At 44.6% G+C, this 18,517-nt stretch overlaps 1 protein-coding gene across 1 annotated transcript in view; it reads right to left on the minus strand.

The window, feature by feature from the left end:
* Window positions 1–1,995: 1,995 nt before the first annotated feature.
* Window positions 1,996–18,517, minus strand: part of GRIK4 (glutamate ionotropic receptor kainate type subunit 4) — a 418,526-nt gene continuing 402,004 nt past the window's right edge. The window contains exons 19-21 of the mRNA XM_081281772.1: window positions 15,890–16,018; window positions 5,976–6,094; window positions 1,996–2,675 (exon numbers count right to left, since the gene is read on the minus strand). Of these exons, the coding sequence (XP_081137898.1) occupies window positions 2,319–2,675; window positions 5,976–6,094; window positions 15,890–16,018 (605 nt within the window). The 3' untranslated portion in view covers window positions 1,996–2,318. The remainder of the gene's footprint in view (window positions 2,676–5,975; window positions 6,095–15,889; window positions 16,019–18,517) is intronic.

Genomic DNA, 18,517 nt, shown 5'->3' on the forward strand with positions numbered 1-18,517 from the left:
TATCTTTATTCCACACGGTGAAGGAAAACACATTTTATAAATGATGCATGGGGACATTTATTTCACTAATCCATTAAAAAAAGTTTGCTATTGATCAAGATATCCTACTCATAAAAACAAGTTTTTAGAAAAACAACCCTTCCCACCCCAAATGTGATCTGACTGGAGGGACCACGTGTCAGAAGCATGGGATAGAATCATGGGGTTGGAACAGTGTGGCACCATGGGAATCTGCCGGCCATTGGCCATTGGGTGCCCTTCCCTCCAAATCCATGTCTCCACAAGGCTTGTGGCAAGGTTCAAAAAAAATACTCAGTGTCCTGCACAGCTTGCTGTCATGGGATGGTTAAAAAAGAGAAAAAGCGAAGGGATTCAAATTCATGAGAGAAGAGATCAGCTTAGGGCAAACCCAGCATCCTGCATGGGAATAATTAGGGTACCATTTGGCCCCCAGGAGGGCAGCTCTAGCTGTCCCAACACAAAGAGGATGGGGACCTACCCAAATGGCAAAAACATGGAATTCAGCTCGTCATCTCCAAAAACGTCTTTATTTTAGTACATTCAGAACAGAAGCAACGTGAGGACAACTTGATTCAAGGTGGCAGCGGTGGTGGAGGTGGAGGTGGTGGTAGCAACTGTTTATTTCTCTCTCCCTCTGAATTTTCTAAGAAAAATCAGAAATTGCATAGAATTTGTTTTCCATCAGAAAAATGACAACTCTCTGCACGAAACTCCCAATTGGTGACGCCCAAGCCAAGGTCAAGCAGCTGCTGGGAGGCCTCACTCCTCCCATCACAGGTGTGCTCTGGACCCCACAAACTTCTCCCAAGTGGAGCACTGACTAGCAGTCACCTCGTAACCAGGAAGGCATCAATAATCTGATTCTGTGGATGCAGGAGAAGTTAAATACTTTAGCTTAAAATCACACAAGGGAGGCTACTGCCCAAGCTGAGGTTAGGATTCAAGAATTTGAGGTTCCCAGTCTGTGATTGCCTAAGAAACTCCATACCTTTCTCAGGAACCCAGTAAATTCTTGATTGCTTAAGGTCTTTCCATTTAATAAGTGTGGGCGTGCACACACGCGCGCGCACACACACAACACACACACACTCACACACACACACACACTTGCACTCAGGTTTCAAATCTAGTAACAAGAAATCACCAAATCCTTCATAGCCTTGGGGATGGGGCATCATAGGCAGCTACTGAGTTTGGTTAAAAAGAGATGCAGTTATGATAAAGTATGCACCATACCAACAGGGCAGCCTGTCCTTCCTCCTCTGTAAGTAGTGCACTACAATAGAAGCCAAGGCCATGGTATGGGAAAATTATATCTACCCTCTCTGCTCCTTTCACAAGGCCCCAGGACACTATGCACTCTGTTTTCCTCCCTCCCCTGTCTGTCTTTAGACACCACATTCCCAAAAGACCAAACCCAACACAATAATAGCAAAAGTCAGGAAAATACAGAGAAAGAAAAAAACAGATTAACTCTTGAAATCCCAGGCATTTTAAGGTCTCTCTGAGTGAACTATGGGTTAATTGCTTTTTGGCATTTAAAAAACTGCTTTAATGGACTTTCAGTGGAGACTTGCCCCCCTGGTTCTTCTTCAGATCCTTCTCCCACACTCCTTTAGGCCCCCAGCCCCCACAAGGACTGGGAGTTCAGCACCGGAAGGAAATCTGATGCACTGGCAACTTCATATCCTAAAATCCAGGAAAAGGGAATAGGGATGATTTAGACTTCCATTTCCTAACCAGCCTCCCCCTCCAAACAACACAAAGCAAATGAACAGAATTGAAAAAACGACAAAAGAAAAGGAGGGAGGAAAGGAGCATTAACAAAAATATACAAATTCAGAAGAAAAAAAAATCTTCCCTGGTGAGTTTAATTTTTGTTTCTGTTTTTGTTTTCTGTAAGAATTAGACCCAGGGTACAATGGCCCCTTCTTAGGGGGAAATTCAACTGATGATTTCATCAATTCGTTAGACTGGTCCAGGCAAGGTCCCCCACCCAGACTCTATGTTGTTTGGGCAGGAGAGAAAGACCCACTGGGGCAAGGTGGGTCCTTGTGCCCACCAGGGAGCGCATTCCTTTGCCACTTGGGTGTAATGTCTCTGGGTGGACCGCTCCCGACCAGGCGCTGTCCATGTCTGGCTGGGGCGACAGGCTCTTTGACCGTTTTGTAAAGTGACAGGATCCCCAATCCGGAGAGAAGTATTGACGCTGTACAAGTCCTGGCTCGCGGCGGACAGCAGCTCCTGCCCAGCCCTCCCGCCTCCTCTCCTGGCTCCTTGTCCTGCGGCCGCTGGGGCTACTCGGGCTCGCTGCTGTTGGTGGTCTTCTCCCACTCCAGGCTCTCCTCGCTGCGCGCAGGCGACGGCCGCGCCCGCAGGCCTTGGAAGCGGCGGCACTCGGGGCAGACGCGGATGTGTGTGCAGCCGCGGGCCACCAGGGCGGCCTCCTGGGCTAGTCTCTGCGCCAGCTGGTCGGGCTCCCCAGCCCCGCACAGCTTGCCATTGCTGAGCGTCGTGGTCCCCCTGGGCCGGCGCTCCTCCGGGATGGGGGGCCGGGGCTGTGGGACCCCAGCTCGCCGCCGGCGGGGGTGGATACTGTCCTGACACAGGATGATGCTTCGCAGCTCGGTCACCATCTCCTGGCAGACGGACACCTGGAAGAGACAGCGAAGACACAGCCAGCCCCTCAGGATAAACCCCGCAGGATGGGATGAAGGGAGAGGGCTCACCGAATCTATAATTTTAGGTACGAAAATTACACGAAGGTCCTGCAATCCATCGCCTCCCTCCCAGCCCCATTGAATGTCTAAAAGCCCTTTATGCCTCAGTGTTCAATAGTTTTGTCAGCTGCTTGACTTATCTTTGAACACATTCAAAGACAATGATGTCACCATCTTGGGAAAGATTTTTGCACATTTGTATTAAATGCTGCTTCCTTCTACTGAGTTAATTTCTACTCCTGACATTTTCATCCACTGATCCTAGCTTAATTTGGACTTTGAATCCCAGTAAAGACCCCTCTACACCTCAGTCTCTCAAATATTTGAAAAAACTGCCAGGCCTCCATAACTTTCTGTCTTCAGGCCAAAGATTCTCATTTCCTTTAACCAACTGGTTTTGGCTGGAGAAGATGCATTCTGATAATAGCTAAAATGAGAGCAAGTGCTACTACTACAGGTCCACAGTCTCCTGATACGAAATGCTTGACTCCAGCTGTGGTGCATAATTCAGGATATTTGAATTTTAGGAAGATAATATAAGGTACAAACAGTATATTATGTATCACATCCAGTGGGTCTCAGGCAGATTCTGTTTTCAAGCACATTAATATTTCTGGAGCAAAATGTATGTATGCTCACACTGAGTGTGATAAAGACCACAAACATTAGTAAAGTTTTGTCACTGAATACATTTGCATCAAACTTATAAAGAACTTAGAACTTTCCAAGCTTTCTGGGTTTGAGAATTGTGGATGAAGAATTGTGCGCCTGTACTACTAGTGTTATTAGTTTATCCATCTCACAGATATGCAAATGGAGATTCTGAAAAGTTAACATATCTGACAAAAACTGCTAATAAATAACTGAGAATTTGAGCTTCAACCTATCTAACTCTAAAGCCCATGCATGCTCTATTGAGTTCTCTCTACGGAGACTTTTCTGGATGGACCATGATGGGAGAAGCAGCGTCTGTTCTTCCACGCTTTCTCTCCCAGTTCTGTCAATGGAATGGTTGTTCTACCACAGCCAAATAGCCAACGTAGGCCCGGCTCTCATTTTAGCCATCAAGAGAACTCTCATTCTCGCTGAATTTTTCAATGTATGTCTAGACCATGGGTGAGCTCTTGGGAGAAAAACCAAACATGAAACAACTATAGACAGTGTCACCTAGTGAAATATGGCTTACATTAGGACTTTAGACCTGAATTCTAAACCCACCATTTTTAGTAAATAACAAAGACTCTTGGCAAATCACTTTACCTCTCTGTGCTTCTAATAACTATTAACAACAGTAAACACCACCTACCTAATCCATCATGTGTGACAAGAATATAACCACATGTATTTACTAACTGTCTACTAGTGGTCAAGCACTGTGCTCTGCAGTAGAAATGAAAGACATAATCCTTACTGGAGGCAGTTGAGTGTATAGTCATTGCAACGTTGCATGTAAGTTACAATGGTGCTGGGAAGGAGCAGAAATGATCAGCTCTACTAGACAAAGGGAGGCGGGAGGAGAAGGAATTGCCTGAATTAGGTCTTATGGAATTAGTTAGTACCTCCTCCACTTAAGGAGTGAGAAAAGGGAGAGAGTAGAGGTGAAGAGAGGAACATAAGGAGAACAAAAAAGCTGGGGGCCATGCAAAGAGAGATTCTGGGAGGAGCTGTCCACATGATCAAGGGGCACACTGCATGCAGTCCAGTAAGGCCCCATGGCTTCTCTTTGGTGTCATCCTTTGCTAAAAGAGGTCAGACCTTTTATCAATAGCCTTTCAACACAACGATGGAGAAAAGCCAGGCTGACCTATATTGAGGACCAAATGGGAGGTGAGGAAATAGAAACAGATTATCATCAGACCTGGTTGGTTTGGAAGAAGAGAGGGATAAAGTAAGAGCAAGAGTAATGTTACTCTTATTTTAAAAATATGGGTTAACTAGAGCATAGTTATGGATTTTTAGAGAGAGAAGACAGAAAAAAATTATAGGGAAGACAGAGGTTAATCTGAGAGTAGAAAATGGTAGGATAAAGGTAGAGACATGAACACTGAGACATCTGCTGTAGCCACAGGATTAACAGAGTTGTGGGTGCACTTTTAGGTAAGGATTTTAACTTGTGGCTAGTCTTAATTTCTCAGTGAGGTGGGGAGTAAAACTAATCTCTGTGCATGCAGGAACAAAGACCGTGAGGAATGGGTGATGTTTTCTCAGTGAGGTGGAGAGTAAAACTAATCTCTGTGCATGCAGGAACAAAGACCGTGAGGAATGGGTGATGTCGTGGAGGGTCTATGTGAGGATGGGAAAGAGGCTGAGCTCAGAAAAGTAAAAGGACTGGCAGGCAGTATTGTGTCCAGGGCCCACTTGTGGCGGGACTCTGTGGACTTCCAGGGTGCTGGCCGTACAGTCATGAGATATTTTTCCAGCGTCAACTAGGGAAGGGGATTTGGGAATGATCCAGAGTTGGAACCTTGAGGTAGAGACTAGTGAACTTAAAAAAATTAAATAAAATCTCATAATGCAATTAACATGCAAGAATTTTTGCACCTTCTCTGGGGTGGCAAGGGAAGAATAGACCAAATCTTCTCAGACTTTTCCTTCAGTGTGAAGTTTATATTAACCCAGACTCTAAGCCACTCTGGAAAATTTCATTTATTCAAAATCCCCAAGAAGGAAGATATAATTCTTGGTTCCTGTAAGTTGTTATATCTCTAAGGGTTTTTTTACCTGTAAGGCAAACCATATTTAAAATGGAAGGACTGAGGTCATATTTTCCATTAATTAGCGCTCTGTCTCTCTCTCTCTCCTCTCTCTCTCTCTCTCTCTCTCTCTCTCTCTCTCTCTCTCTGTGTCTCTCTCTCTCTCTCTGTCACACACACACACACACACACACACACACACACACACACACTACATCTTAAACTATAGTTCTATAAGGGTTTTTGTCCGTGAAACTCTGTCGTAGTTCATGAAACATTTTTCACATATTTATGTCCTCAGCTGTTTCAAAGAAGAATGTGAAGCCCAGAGAGGTTAGTTAGTACCTTTCCTGAGGCTATACAATTAGGAAGTGATAAAGCACGAACTCAGATTTCCCACAGGGGGCCTGGAATTCTTTTCATTGCATGGTAGCCTGCACCCTCCTAGGGGATTTCACAGCTACTGTCTGAAATATGTGCATGAGCCTGGGAACTTGACCGCATTGCCAGCACTGTAGGTCATACAACTTTGGAAGTTTACCTCGGTTGCTTCTGAGTGTCTGAGAGTCCATAAAAACTCCAACATAGCCATAAAAATGGCCACGATTAAGCCACAAATAAGAACCACGAAGATTCCACCAATATTCTCCATTCCCAGGCCTATAAGAAAATGACAAGAAGAAAAAATGAATGTAAAAGAGTAGAAAGATAATCACCCTATCAACAATGCTAAATTATATGAACAATGGGAATTTGAGTCTTCCAGACATCTTCGACACACATTGCTGGAAGAGAGCTAACTGTTTGTTTTAACACTAATGTAGTGTAGGTGCAGTAAAATGGGGGAGGGAGATCCAGTTTCAAATGAAGGAGACTGGAAAAGCTACAGAAGATGATCTGGGCTGGGTGGTGAAGATCATCCTAAAAGGAGGGCACATGCTGAATTTAATTTAGCTTATAGCAACACGACACCAAACTACACATAAATTCTAGAAGTTTCATGTAAATTTTAATCAATCCTCTTAACACTGTGTCTGTGTGATATAAAGCAACTGTTCTGACTAAATCATGGATAGGAAAAACTTGTTTACCAGTGTCAGCATGTTACTGATTAATCATCCCTAATCCAAAAATCTGAAATCTGAAACATTTTGGGCACCAATGTGATGTTTACAGAGTTTCTGATCTTGGATTATTTCAAATTTCAGATTTTCAGATTAGGGATGCTCAATCCAAAATCTGAAACACTTCTAGTCCCAAACATTTCAGATAAGAGATGCTCAACATGTTACTAAAATACTTCTTTGGAAAGTAAAAATTTTTATTCCATAGGACTAAGTCATTCCAAACCTGGTTGCCATCAAGACTGCCTGTATTAGCTTGTTAAACACAGAGATTCCTAGTCTTTACCCCAGATCTACTGAATCTCTGGAGATGGACCCCAGGAATCTGTACCTTAATACGAGTTTCACAGGTGACTCTTTTCTAGCCAGGAAGGCCTATAATTAATTGCAAATCGGTCTGTTTGGAAGAATTGTACAAGTTTTTAGGTTCCTTAAAGCCTAGCTGTATCCTCATTGCCTAGCATGATGCCTGACCTATAGAATATATTCAACACATATGTGACCATTTCATTTCCACAGTGTCAAACATCAAGTTTAGGTATGTAACTAACTGCTTTCTTTGGCATCAGAGAAACCTAAATTTAAGGGGCGGGGGTCTATTATAAAACAATGAAACCTTCATTCAACAGGGGCTATAATCATAAATCAAAAGGGAACTTTTATCCATGAAAATGCCAAGATGATAGCTTACATGTTCTGCTCTTTGGAAATGCTTGCACATTCTAATGCTTGTTCAGTCATCACACATACAGAGCTATGTCATTGTCAGGGTGAGCCAGCTCCACAAAACCCTATAGGATGAGCCACTGTTAAGGAACAGAAATCAGCTGGGAAAATAGCCCTACCTGGCCATTTCAAGATGTCTTGGGTTACCTCCCACAAAGCCTCAAGTGGGTGTCGGTTGCTATTTTGAAATAACTCAGCATGGTAGCAGTCCCTGCCTACACTGAGAATCTGCTTCCAATAGTTCCCAGAGCTTACATGATGAATGCATCAAACAGACCAGTCAACTCTTGTGAAACCGTGTGAATGAAGGAACTTCTAATTTGAATAGGCAAAACCGGAGATCCATCCAGCAGGAAGATGCTTTGGGTCATTTGAACATCTGCCTCCTTCACGTAGGGCCACTTAGGCAAGACTGTTGATTGTGGATGCATCAGGATCCACGTGAATGGGGGACAAAAAGGAAAACTGAAGATGGAATGCATACTTAAAAGGGTCTGGCTGGGGTTTGTAGTCAGGTGCTCCTTAGGCCCACAGTTTGGGGATTGTGAGAATTGGGGTATTTGGGATCTGTTCTGTGCATCCTGGATAAACTAGTTTCTCCAGCCAGCCCCTGAGGAGGGAGGCTGGAAGGAGATGCCCAGTGAGGAGGAAGTGACAACAGTGATACTAAAAATGGTCACCAGGTGACCGTTAGGATATTCTAGGACTGCCCCCATCATCTGGGGTTAGTTCTGCCTGAGAAAGGAGAAAGGACTAGAGCCCCCTCAAACGGCTTCCCCTTCCTCTTGTTTCTGGAAGTGGGTATTTCTTCTCTGGTTCTCATTCTGCCACCTATGCTCTAGCTAGGTCCCCAGCCTCTATTATTAGTCACTACCTGGGTCCTCTTCAAGCTTCTCCTCCCTACTAGATCTTTATCATTTATGTTTCTCCCTCCTTAAAGAAAAAATATCCTCCTGACCCTTCCAATTCTATCTATTCAAAGACCTTCCCTTTCCTTTCGGCCCTGGCCAAGCTTTTTAAAAGAGATCTCTATAGCAGCATTATTTTGAGACATTCTAAAAGCTCTAAAACCTATTTGAAGATCCCATCTCATATAAAAAGCAGTAGAAGGAAATGTCCTCACATCTTGCGTAAAATACATTAAAAATTTTTGCTTCCAATATTACTGAGGGGCAAGTAACAGTTAATTCACAATTGGCTGTGATTTCTCAGCAATCACCATGCATACAAGAGAATATTTGCAAAATGAGAAAATCTAAATCAAAAATTATTTCTAAATGTGACGCAGTTTTTATGAATATTAAATTTTAAAATTAATGAAGTTGAAACAATGTTCCGTTTTGGAGATATTTAATTAAACATGTCTTAATTTAATTTTGCAGGTTTTTTTTCCTGCATTTGGAAGCCAATCATTTTGTTCAGTCCTCAAATATAATTTTGGACACCAGAAAAGCTTTTAGGCTCTAGGCTCTGTCTGCAATATCTGAAAGAGCAAATGATTCCGTACTGAATTTACTTTTGTTCTTCTCATTCGATGCTCACCCCAGGCAATTCTGCCTTGCACCATTAAAACCACCCTCACCACTTAGTTTCTAACTTCTTGGAAATTTGCCAGACCTGATCTCATGCAACCTCTCTTAGAACTTGACACTGTCAAACACTTTCCCTTCTGGGCTTTTCAGGAAGCCATTGCTGCTGCTCTCTTCCAGTCTTACCAACTGACCTCTTTTCCTTGCTATGGGAACATTCTCTCCTCTTCCAGCATTTGGTCTCTGGCCTCTCCTCCGTGCACCAAGTTATTACCAAGCCCTGCTGTTTTCCTCTCCTGTATAAGTTTCAACTTCTCCCCATCCCCCCTACCACTTCCCTCCTTCAGATGCCCACCACCTCTTTCTTATTCAGGTGATTGCAAGAGGCTCAGACCTGTCTCCTCTTCAACTTTACCCTCCACATAGTTGCCTCAGTGATCTTCCTGAAATGTAGAATCTGACGCGAGAATCATCTAATATTGTAGTACAACCATTTGCCATAGCCATTATCACTGTTCCTCCACTCCTGTTAGCATGGCTGCCTGGCATCCACCCCATTCCCCAGACACACACCTGGCCAACCTCAGCCTTTCCTTGAAGTCTTACACCAGGGCCACTCCTCCCAGTGCATTTCTCATCTAACTTAGTTACACTGCTTTTGTGTTTCACTAATAATACATTGTGCCTCATTCCGATCATGTGTAAAAATTAGTTTTCAGTTTATATCCTTGGGTTTTTCATTAGACTGTGAGTTCTTTGAGGGAAGAACAATGCCATGTTCAATCTGCAGTCCCCAATCACGGGACTTATGAAGAGCTCAATCAGTGGTTGTTGAAAGAATGAACAGGAAAAAAAAAAAGGTTAGATTCCAGATGAAGAGGCCTGTAATACCAAAACCTCCATCCACACAGGGATATGTATTCATTGCCTAATTAAGTTTTGTTTGAGATAATAGTAAAATGCGACAGTTCTCACTGAGGGCTTCTCCTGGCCACAGAGGCAGATGGCTCATACTGTACTATGCCTCGGGCTAAAAGGGAACTGAACACTGACGTGGTCTATGACACAGACCTTCTGTATTGGGTGGAAGTGGGGGAGTGTCATAAACAGACCTGTGATCTGTTTTGGGATAACTCTGATCCGACCAGAGCAAACTTCTTGCAGGAGCTGAGGTTTCAACAGGATGCTGGTAGGAACCATGAGTCACTGCAACGTCCCCTTGTCTTTCTTTCCCAGTTTCCTGCCTTTCAGGGCCTGCATATTAATCATGGGTGTTGGCGCCAGTGTGCCAATTTCTGACTGGCCTCCTCCTAGGAGTAAGGCTTCTATTCCATTCGTGCCTTTACGAAGTTATTGGAAAGTGGAAGCAAGAATAGAGCGCTGGCAGAGCGAGAGCTGAGAAACAGATGGAGCGGGGAGCGGGAAGGGAGCGTTGGGAGAGTGAGGCAGCTCCATTTAACACTGTCATCAGCCACCCTCCCAGAAGTCAAGCACCTGCCACAGCACGCAGCCATTCATCAGAGGGGGCCATGTGGGCTCCCCCAGCCTGCGAGCCCCTTTCTGCACTCACAGATGCCTGGGCACCTGTAAGAGGGACCTGGAAGCCATGGAGTCGACTCATCCTTTCCTTTCTTCAGATGGAACCACACACAAGCCATCCAGACAGATGGCTTGAAAACTGGGATTTTCTCCTGACGCTTGAGTCTCCTATGCCCCACAATCAGGCTGAAAAAGAATCAAACTCGCCTTGCAAACTCTAGGTTGGTTAAATACTAACTTTGGTGTCACTCGCAAATTGCCCACAAATACAAACAATAGTTTGCAAATACAAATGCATCCCTGTCACTGTCTCTAGAACTAGAGATGGAATGGCAGAAGGGAGAGAATACAATTCAGAGAAATTCAAATTGCCACCAACTGACTTGCTGTCATTTTTTTCTGACTAGCTAATAACCACCCTTTGAACTCAGGTACACTCTGTCTTAGCCCTTAAAACCTCCACAGAACTCCAGGTAGTACTGTGGTCATCTGACTGAGAGAGGAAGCTCCTTTTGAAAAAAAATGTGGTGGGAGGTAGGGGGTCATATCCCAGAGGCAAAGAGCAAGAGGCTACAGGAGCCGTGCAGGCACATGCAGAGAATCCAGGTGTGCAGAGAATCCAGGTGTGCAGAGAATCCAGATGTGCAGGGGGTGGACAGACTCATGTCCTGATCTAGACAAGGGACAGTACATTTGCTCTTTGACATCAGCCAACAGATCTTTATCAAGGATATTCCATGAGCTGGGCGCCATCCTGGGTGCTGAAGCTCTGTGTAATGTCTCTATAACAAGAGCATTGGACATGGGTTCCTGGGTCCATATGGCTTTCAAACATTTTCTCAGAGCCGCATTCACCTACTTCCTTGCAGATATGTCAAATGGTCCCATCTGTACAAACTTTACTGCACCTTCACATGCCCCTGTGTAAAGTGACCTATATGACCTTCCCAGAAAATGCAACGTGACCCATCACGTTGGTGCTACTGAGGATTGTCAAACAGTAGGCTTGCACTTGCTTCTTGCATTCACAGTGACGTCTATTGCCTAGACTTACCAGATTCTGGAGACAGTGATGGGAAAAAAGTAGGGAAAATGACCACAAAATAGAAGAGGAATGGGAGAGGTATTTGATAAATTTTGCAACTTATCAAAACACAAGTTACTGGAGAGGCACTTTACAATTTGTCAGAATACAAGCTCAAGTATCTTATTTTTAAAAACACTGTTATCTCATTCAGTTATTAAAAACACTCTAAAGGAAACTCAGAGAACTTAAGTTACCTAAGTTTTCCTAGTTAAGATGTGAATTCTAGACAAATCTGATTCTAATGCTTATGTTTCTTATAAAAGTGAAGCTCACCTTTGTGTTTACCATGAGCAAGGTTCCCATGCTGTTTTACCGCTGCCCTGGGACATGAGCACTGCTTTTACCCTCATTTTCTTAATGAGGAAACCAAGATATAAAGAAGTCAGGGAGGCTGCCCAAGCTTGCCCATGGTTGTCACATAGAAGTGCCCAAGTCCACACTGAAGCCAGAGAGGCCCTCGGTCCTCATGCCACATTGAGTCTCCCTGGCACTTTGCATCCACTCTGGATGCATGGGTGTGATCACAGAACTCAAGCTGGTATCCTGAGGACTGCATTCATTCCTGGGAAACTCCAGAGTGACAAGGGGTGAGGGTTCTATGTATGAGCTTCAAGTTCAGCCTATAAAGCCCCTTTCTATCCTGTAGAATGTTACATAAAATGTTTCAGTCGATGATTTGTTGACTTCCTCTTGGCTCAGTTTACAGACAAAGGTGGGCTGTCATCTTTATAATCGCTGCCCTCATGTGTCGCAGAGTCTCTGGGCCACCATTTGCCTGTTTCCGATCAAGCTTTCTGGCAACGTTTCTGGAGTTTCTCCGACTCTCAGCAATCAATCTGATTTGATTAAGGACAGGCTTCCTCTGCAGCATCTTTCTGAGACACTATCAAACTCCCACATTCAGGTTTCCAGCCTTGGCGCTCTCCAGAGAAACCAGAGAAGTCGTATAGCCATGCAGGGCCCCTAAGAAAAAAGAGAGAGGGAAAGGTCCCCAGACTCCCCCTTTCCCCATCACCCGCCCCCACTCTAGCTGAGATGTCTCATGCCTTCGTTCCCACCGTGCCAGACAGCAAACTTCCTGTTCTCTAAGGATTCTGTGAGTTAATGCCACCGGCCTCCTTTCCATTCTTGAAAGGGAACCCTGGTTTTCACAGCCTGGTGGTGTATTTATGTTCCTTTGAAGCCTGATTGTGAGTTTGTATTTTTTTCAAGATAATGGCATTTAATTTCCTTGGAGTTCACCAACCACCTTTTTGTCTAACAATTGTTCTGCAAAGCCTTCAGTAATCCAATCTCCGTGAATTGGGACGTTGGCATCTGTGAGTGGCTAGCAATATTTCTTTTTATAGGAGCTGGGTGAGAAAATAAATAAATAAAACAAGTGTTGTTTTGAAAAGACAAGGTAGAAGCAAATGGAACAGCTTGGAACGGAGCCTGCTCCTTTTTGTAATCTCTAGTCTTCCACAGGATCTGCTATTGCATTTTTCGGTTGGTTGTATGAAGGTACATGGTCACCAAGCTATCGGCAGGGAAAATAAGATGGGGAGATGAAGGGAGGGTTGTGGTGGCTCTTATCAGAGCCAAGTAAGACCTGGCAAGAAGGCTCAGGATGGGTGGCAGCATCCCAATGTTAGGATTCTTCTTTGGAATTTGGCAGTGATGTTCAAGCTGTAGTGTAGGATTAGAAGTAGGGTAAGCACCAGTTCATTTTCTTTTAAATTTCTTGCATTTTATTAGGATAACAAAGCAGAAAAGAATTATGTTAGGCATCAGTGTGTTGTCTGGTACTTTTAATTGAAACTAAAGTGCCTTTAGGCACTGTGAATTTCAGAGGTCTCTGAAAAAAAGATCCCCTTCTCCTTCCCTTCACCCTCATCTCTCTCTGCCTGTTCCATATTAGACTCATTCCTTTAGGCACATGCGAAAGTCAACTGATTCAAATTATAAAAAAGAAAGATCACCTAGGAGCTTCTGTGGAAAGCAAATTAAAACTACAGCTCTCTGTTCTCGTCAAGACACAAGAGAATAAACGTTCCTGGGGCTTGATTCCTGGTGGCCATTTCAAAACTTCAAGGAAGAGATTTTTAGGGTCATTCTGGTCCTGTTTTTCCAAGTCTCTTGAATAATGAGTTATACACCATAGTGAGCCTGATGGCTAATTTGCCAGAGAGAAGTAATAGCACCTGCTTCTTGCTTGGCCTGGAGGACGTCATGCGGAATTTCACAAGTCCAAGAAGGCTTTGAGCCTCTCCAAGTAAAGCCTGGACTCCCAACCATGGCAAAAATAGGGCCACTGGGTGACACTGGCCTTAGCTGCTGCAGCTGGACTGGCAGCCCATGGCCTGGCTTTCATGGTGATTTGCACAGCCTCTCCCAGACAAACCCACGCTTGGACACTGCCTCTTATTAATACAGCTTGACCCCTTGCTCCAAAGGATGGCTGCAGAGAGGCAAGCCAACACTGGTTGATGGGCCCAGTCATCTTCTGAACACTGGGACCTAGGCAGGATGCCTTCCCCTGTTGATTATCCCTTTTCACGTGTTCAGTTCTCTTCTCCATGCCAGGGAACATTTGGTCCCCATGTGCAGCAGACAGAGGCCTCCTGTTCATGGCTTTCCATCTTTCCTGGGGGCTTGATCCCACTGTCTCCCTTCTTCTTCCACCCTGAACCCTACTGTCAGACCAGTCTTCTTGAACCTCTGCAGAATGGAGAAGAATTTCCAGAGCCAACAACTGCAAAAATGATGATTTTATTTTTCTATGAATGAAATTAATTTTGACTTCAAACTTACATTTCACCTGATTAACAAAAACACAGGGACTTCTCTGTTTGAAAAACAGCTAAGCTACCTGCTATTTCACTCCACCTTCACAACAGCCCTGTAGCTGGTTACTGCGTTTATTTCACAGATACAGAAACGAAGACTCGGGGCAGGAGTTATAGCTCAGTGGTAGAGCACTTGCCTGGCATGTGTGAGGCGCTGGGGTCGGTTCTAAGCTATATATATATAAAATAAAGGTCTATCAACAACTAAATATATATATTTTAAAAAAAGAAAGAAAGAAATGAGGACTCATCAGTGTTAACTAATGTGCTTAACTAAACTCACAGACTAGCAACTAGTGCAGCTGGGATTCAAATGACACCTGCCCATGCCCTGGATCTACTAGTGGCTACTGCCTTCCCTATGGGCAGCTCTGGCCTTCTGTGGAAAGAAGAGCCAAGGACTGTGTGTTCTCACTGGGTTGTTTTAAAGGCAATGTTTCCTTTACATTGCAAATGACTTGCCCCCTAGATCCATATTCTTGAGACCTTGCCTTGCCAGATAGAGATCCACGTATATACAGTTAGAAACACATGGTCGCTCATTCACTGTCTCATCAGGGATAATCATTCATGCTGAGCAGAAAGGCAAGCACATGCTATCGTTCATTTTAATCCTCAGCTGCCTTCCAAGGGGAGAGCACACACAGGTAAATCTGATGCATATTTTAGCAAGGCTGCAGTAGATACTGGGTGACCACATGATTTATTGTTCAAACTAGAATACCTCAAGAACAAAAGTTATCTAAATATTATTAACAAGCATTAAATGATGCACAACAGATGTCATCAGGAATGTCCTAGGCAAACCAGGATATGTGTTCCTTACAGAAAATACCGGATGCTCAGGGACCCTCCCCAGCCCTTACTACACTAGTCAGTGACTGCTTGCTATTCAACCCAATTTAAAAGTCATTCATTCATTCAGTAAACTCTCCATGGGCTGGGGCCTGTGGACAGCCCTGTGAAGAAGATGAACCCTGGCCTCATGAAACCTACATTCTAGTGGAGGAGGTGGAAAATCAACAAAGAAACACATAAAAAATGTATAAGGTAGTGATGAGATCTGAAAAGAGAAAATGGGGTGAGGGTAGGAGTGGAGAGAAGACCTCTCAGAGGGAGGCCTCCTCCAGGTGGCTGGGAAGGAAACATGAGCCTGTCCTGGGGTGGAAGCAAGGGCAGAGACTTGGGGAGCAGGAAGGAAAGATGGAGAGGCTATGGAAAGCTTGAATTTCATTTTGAGTGAGATGGGAAACCACTGGAAGGTTCCTGCAGAGGAATGCAGCAATCTGATTTGCATTTTAAAAAAGAACCACTCTGATTGGAGTGGAGAATCCACTGTGGAGATGCCAGGCTGGGAAAGGGGGAAACAGGCAGAAGCCTGGACGCTGGGGTGAGAGGGGTGGAGTCAGGGAACACAGTGGAGGCCGAGCCTCCAGCACTTACGAGCTGGAGGTAGGGGACCTTGGGATAGGATTGATCAGCCAGCCCCAGCCTAGCCCTCCTCGGTGTCTTCCCAGACTTATTTTCTCTGTGTCCTAGAAGTCGCTTCCTGAAATCTGGACACAAGAAACAAGCAAACTTGGTTCTCTAGGTCACAGGAGGAAGGCCCTGCATGTCCATACCTTTAGCTCTGTGATCTTCCTCTTTGGGGCACTTCCCCCCTTCCCACCACTTGCGCTTCAGGATTTCCAGGCGGTTGTTTTCCTGCAGCTGGAGAATGGCCAGATCAAACTCGTCCCGGAAAACCGAGCCTGCGGGGTCACAGGAGAGCCCAGGACACAGGATATGAGTGCCCTCTGAGGCACTACTCTGCTCGCTCCCCTTCCCAGCACACCTGTTGGCCACTGCCTGCTTGAACCTCAGCAGGGGAGACAGGTGGGCCTGCCCACCCGAAGGCTGTGCCCTCTCGCTGTCTCTTCCTCTGCAGGAAGCAGCTGGGAGCCTTCTGGCTTCAGGCATGCTTCTCCATCTTTTCTACTTTTGTTCCCTCCATACTGACTGGCACGTCCAGCCCATGGCCAAAGACCCCAGTATGGATCAAGTAATGGCTTTCCAGATGGTTCTGCCACCCCACCTCCCTGCCTGGGCACTCCCACTTTCTAAATTATAAAGGTGGCCTATTCAGGTTAAGTGACCTGCCCACAGACACATGGGAAACTGGATGCAGAGCTTTCCGTCTGCCTCTAGGAAGCCCAAGCCTGTGCTTCTGGAATACAAATCTCTCAGTCAGTTGTCTAATTTCTACTTAAACTAATTTCTCAGGCACTTGTAACTGTCATTACATTATACTTGACAATGCACACTCAGAGCAGTCCCCAACCAGTGACGGGAGAGCCACCCAGGGTGTAACAGATGCCTCCTCTTGTCCATCCATGTGGAGAAGCCAGTCACCAGGGGTCCTCCGATCCCCATGGCTGCCCACCAAGTGCACCAGAACCCTCTGGCCCATCCACCACCCCATGCCCCCTGCTGCTCCCTTCCTCCTCAAACAAAAAGCCTCTTTCTGTTTAGTGCAATTCTTGTTTAATTTTTCTGATGGAATGTGGTCAAGGAGATTTGCTTCTAGAATTAAGGTTTAATCACAAGAACAGCTTAAATGAAACCTTGGAAAGCTCAGTGTCTCACAACAGGCAGAGGCTGGAGATCATTAACAGAAATCTGCCAAGAGACTGGAAAACAAGTATGTTGCCCAGTTTCTTTGCCCAAACTCAATGAAGGTCTGATGTCAACAGATGCTGCAGAGGAAAAAGGTTATAGTGAAGGATTCAGGCATAAACTTGGAACAAATAGATGAGTGCTTCTCAAGTTTTAATGTACATAGGAATTATCTGGGGCTTTTGTTAAAAGTGCAGGTTCTGATTCAATAGATCTGGGATGTGGGCCTGAGATTCTGCATTTCCATCAAGTTCCAGAGTGATGCCCAGGCTTCTGGGTCACCGGCTGCACTTTGAGAAGCAAGGGACTCAGCCATCTCCCAGATCTCTTCTGACTCCGGCTGCACAAGACTGCATGGTAGAATCTTCCCTACTGTGGACACAACTATGCTTGAGCACACACACAATGCCTGCAGCATTGAATATGTCTATTTAATTAATTTGGGAGAACATCTGTAGGGTCTCATGTACGGTAGGTGCTTAAAACACATCTGCAGTGAATGGATACACAAATAAGTTGCAAAACAGATGTGTCTGTGTATGGAGCTAATGACTATGTGGGGTTTAGAGACAAGTGTGCAGCCCGGCAAGGCATTTCAAACTCTCTCAAGGAACTTTGAGGCCAGCCTCACAACACACCACATGAAAGGGCTATCCTGCGCATTCTTTGGTTGCTTACTTAGCTCAAAACAACCTGATAAATTTTCCATCTTGTTCTTCATTTTGTTTCTCTTAATTTTCCTGGATCCAACCACATTGCTTATTCTGTAGTTATGTCCTTACCTCTCACTTCAGAATGACAGACATGCATAACCTCAGGGGACCTAAAGCCTATCTCACCAATGGACTATGTAATGTTCTTTCCAGCCTCCTGTGAGAATCCGGGCCAGCCCTCATCCCACCTTGTCACCTATCCCCCCCTTCCCAGCTGATGGGTCCCAGTTGGCTGCATGGTTTTGTCAGTGAAGTACTGGATTTAAAGACAAGCATCCTAGATTCAAGCCAGCTTCTCTACTTGTTCTGTAGCCTTGGACAAGTAAGTCATCTGCTCTAAATCTCAGTTCTGTCTTCTATATAACAGGAGTAATCACTTGACCTCACTCAGGTGGGACAATTAAGTGAAAAAACACATGTGAAATAGCCTCAGATCAGATAAGAAATAAATCCATTTCATTTACCTTTTCTTTGTTTATTGATGAACATTTCTAGAATTGGTGTTTTACCTCAACTATATTAGTTATAATAAACACCAACTGTTGTTTTACCTCAAATTTCTCAAGGAAACTTTTATTTTTCCAGTATTGATGATTGAACCCAGGGACACTTAATCACTGATCTACATACCCAGCCCTTTTTATTTTTGACAGGATTTTACTAAGTTGCTGAGGCTGGCCTCAAACTTGTGGTCCTCTTACCTTATCCTCCCAGGTTTCTGGGATTATAGATGTGTATCACTGCACTTGGCTTCATGAAAACTTTCAAAACACCTGACACCTGGATTAAATGTGTTAAATCACTAGACTATTACCAGGTGCATCCTAAGTTCATTTTGTAGTTTATTCTACTATCTTGAAAGAAAATGTCATCCAATACATT

This window comes from Spermophilus citellus (assembly GCF_964194105.1).
Source record: "Spermophilus citellus genome assembly, chromosome: 2".
Lineage (NCBI taxonomy): Eukaryota > Metazoa > Chordata > Mammalia > Rodentia > Sciuridae > Spermophilus > Spermophilus citellus.